The 2,835-nt window shown below is 71.9% G+C and overlaps 1 protein-coding gene across 1 annotated transcript; it reads left to right on the top strand.

Annotated features, from left to right (window-relative positions):
• Positions 1 to 246: 246 nt before the first annotated feature.
• On the top strand, positions 247 to 2,835 carry CDK5R2 (cyclin dependent kinase 5 regulatory subunit 2). Its single transcript, XM_049809383.1, has one exon. It carries the CDS (start codon positions 411 to 413, stop codon positions 1,377 to 1,379), a length of 969 nt encoding a protein of 322 aa, XP_049665340.1. The 5' UTR covers positions 247 to 410; the 3' UTR covers positions 1,380 to 2,835.

Genomic DNA, 2,835 nt, shown 5'->3' with positions numbered 1-2,835 from the left:
CGTCCCTAACACGAAGGGCTGAAGGGCTGGGACAGCATCGCGGGCCCCAGCCCCCCCGCCCCGGCGGGAGCACCGGGCGAGACCCCCATCGGTGAAGGTCATGCCGGGGCGGCGGCCGCCCGACAGAGCCGCGCCGCGCCGCGCCGGGCTCCCCCCCACCCCCGCCGCCCACCGGGGAGGGGGCGGGCCGCACCGGGTGCCCGTGCGGCGGCGATTGGCTGGCGGCGGGGAGGCGGGGAGCGGCGGGGCCGCGGCTGGCTGCAGCGGCGGGCGCGGAGCCCAGAGCGGGCGCGGCGGAGCATCCTCGGGCACCGCGGCCCCGGTGCGGGCCGCCTCCCCCGCAGCCCCCGGCCTCCTATGGGCGGTGCCGGCGCCCCGGCCCCCGCACGCCCGTCCCGCTCGGCGTTAGCATGGGCACGGTGCTCTCCCTCTCCCCCGCCGCCTCCTCGGGCAAGGGCGGCGGAGGCGGCGGCGGGGGGCTGCTGGCCGAGAAGGCGCCGGGAAGGGTGCCGGGCAAGGGCGAGAGTCGGCTGAAGCGCCCCGGCGTGCTCATCTCGGCGCTCACCTGGAAGCGGCTGGTGGCCGCCTCGGCCAAGAAGAAAAAGAGCACCAAGAAGGTGACGCCGAAACCCGGCGGCGGGGCCCCGGGGGGGGCCCCGGGCCAGCCCGACCCGCTGGTGGTGCAGCGCAACCGCGAGAACTTGCGCAAGTCGGTGGTGGGGTCGGCCGACGGCGCCAAGCAGGGCCCGCTGGCCGTGCCGGTGCCCACCGTGCCCTCGGCGCCGCAGGAGCTGCACCCGGGCTCCGGCGGGGGCAAGCCGCCGCCGCCACCGCCGCCGGCCGGCAGCCGCGCCCCGGGGTCCCCGCGCCGGGTGGTGGTGCAGGCGTCCACCGGCGAGCTGCTGCGCTGCTTGGGGGACTTCGTGTGCCGCCGCTGCTACCGGCTGAAGGAGCTGAGCCCCGGCGAGCTCATCTCCTGGTTCCGCAGCGTGGACCGCTCGCTGCTGCTGCAGGGCTGGCAGGACCAGGGCTTCATCACCCCCGCCAACCTGGTGTTCGTCTACCTGCTGTGCCGAGAAGCGCTGCGGGGCGAAGACATCGGGAGCCAGGCCGAGCTGCAGGCCGCCTTCCTCACCTGCCTCTATCTCGCCTACTCCTACATGGGCAACGAGATCTCCTACCCGCTCAAGCCCTTCCTGGTGGAGGGTGACAAGGGGCGCTTCTGGGAGCGCTGCCTGGGCATCATCCAGCGCCTCAGCGCCAAGATGCTGCGAATCAACGCGGACCCGCACTACTTCACGCAACTCTTCCAGGACCTCAAGAGCGAGGGCGAGGGCGGAGATGGGTCCAAGCACTGGACGATCAGCCTGGACCGTTAGGGAGGTACCGGGCCCCCGGCGCCGGGGGCGGAAGGGGCTGCGCACCGAGGGGCGGGGGAGGCGAAGGACTGCCGGATCCCTCCACCCCCCCACCCCCCGCATCCTCCTCGCCTTCCCCCTTCCCCGGCCGCCAGCTCCACGGAGACGCTGCCTGGACCCTCCCTGCTCCAGATCCGGCCGCTCCCCGCCCCCCCTTCCTACCCCAGCTGGGGGCTGCGCTCCGTGACACCGAGACGGCGGAGAAGACCGGAGGGGAGGGGGGGGGGGGTGTCTCTGTGTGCGTGTGTCCCTCCCGCCTGCGCGATGGGGAGGGGGGAGAGGCTGCCGAGGAGCGGAGGCTCCTGGATACGTTTTCTCTAGAAGAAAGGGGGGAAAAAAATGGAACTGGGGATCCGGGGCGAGAGGGTCCGGGGGGGATGGGGTAGGTGTCTCCTGGGTGCTGCGGGGGCCTCGGGCAGACGATGCATGTGAACGAGCCCCCCCGCCGCGGGCAGAGCCGGCCTCCGCGCCGCCGGCTCCGGAGCTGTCCGTGGTGCTGGAGCCGCCGCGGCTGAGCAGACAAAGGCGGGGGGGGGCGGGCAAGGCTAGGGGGGCCGCGGGCTTTCATGTCGTGGGCGCTGTCTCCCCCCCGCCCTCCCCCCGCGTGGGGGATGCGCCCCCCCCCCCCCCCTCTCCCCGGGGGCATGGGCAACGCTGCTCCTCACCCCGCGGGAGCCGCCCGCTTGCCCCTTTGTTCGAGCCACTGGGGGGGGGGCGCCCACCCCCCCTTCCCGCGGGTAACCGCCCCCCCCCCCCCCCCCCGTCCCCGATGCGTCCCCCGAAACAGGGTCCCGGTGGGGTGATGCCCACCCCCCCACCTTAGCTTGCTGTGGGGAAAGGGGTCTGTGCCAGAGGAGGCCTAGGGAGCCCAGGGGGAGGGGGCCTGTTATGGGGGCGTCCCCTCTCCTCTTGCTTTGCTTCACTAGAGAATAAAGAGGTGGCCTGGACGGGCCTGGTGGTGGCTCCCTGGACTTGCTGGGCTGTGGGGTGCAAAGGGAATTGGGGGGGCACCCCAAGCTCCCAGTCATGCCCCCTCTCCTCCCCAAGAGGGGTGGGGGTTGGGGCTGGTTCTCAGAGGGGGTTTTACTCCCTGATATGAGTTGGGGGTCAGAATTTCACCCCTGTTTGTTGTGCCCAAGGCCAGTCCTGGTCCACCCAACTGCCCCTTGGCTTCCTGTGAGCTCTCCTGGCCTCCTCCATTCCAGATGGAGATGCTTGATGCCTGTCTGCTGCACTGAATTTAACCAGGATCCCACAGCCCATGTCACCTCCTTTTTTTTTTTTTCCCCCTGCCTAAAGCTACCACCCCTCACCTCCTTCCTCCCTCTCTCTGCTCTGCAGGGCCAGGCTCCCTTCCCTGCCAGCAGCAGGCTGTGGGAGCTGTGTTGCTAGCCCATTTACCAGCCCTGTGCTTCTG

This window comes from Accipiter gentilis, chromosome 1 (assembly GCF_929443795.1).
Source record: "Accipiter gentilis chromosome 1, bAccGen1.1, whole genome shotgun sequence".
NCBI classification, from domain to species: domain Eukaryota; kingdom Metazoa; phylum Chordata; class Aves; order Accipitriformes; family Accipitridae; genus Astur; species Astur gentilis.
This window is presented reverse-complemented; position numbering and strand designations above follow the sequence as displayed.

What these genes read in the sequence shown, in the direction of transcription:
- CDK5R2 (XM_049809383.1), top strand. Translation starts at nt 411, where the DNA reads ATGGGCACGGTGCTCTCCCTCTCCCCCGCCGCCTCCTCGGGCAAGGGC.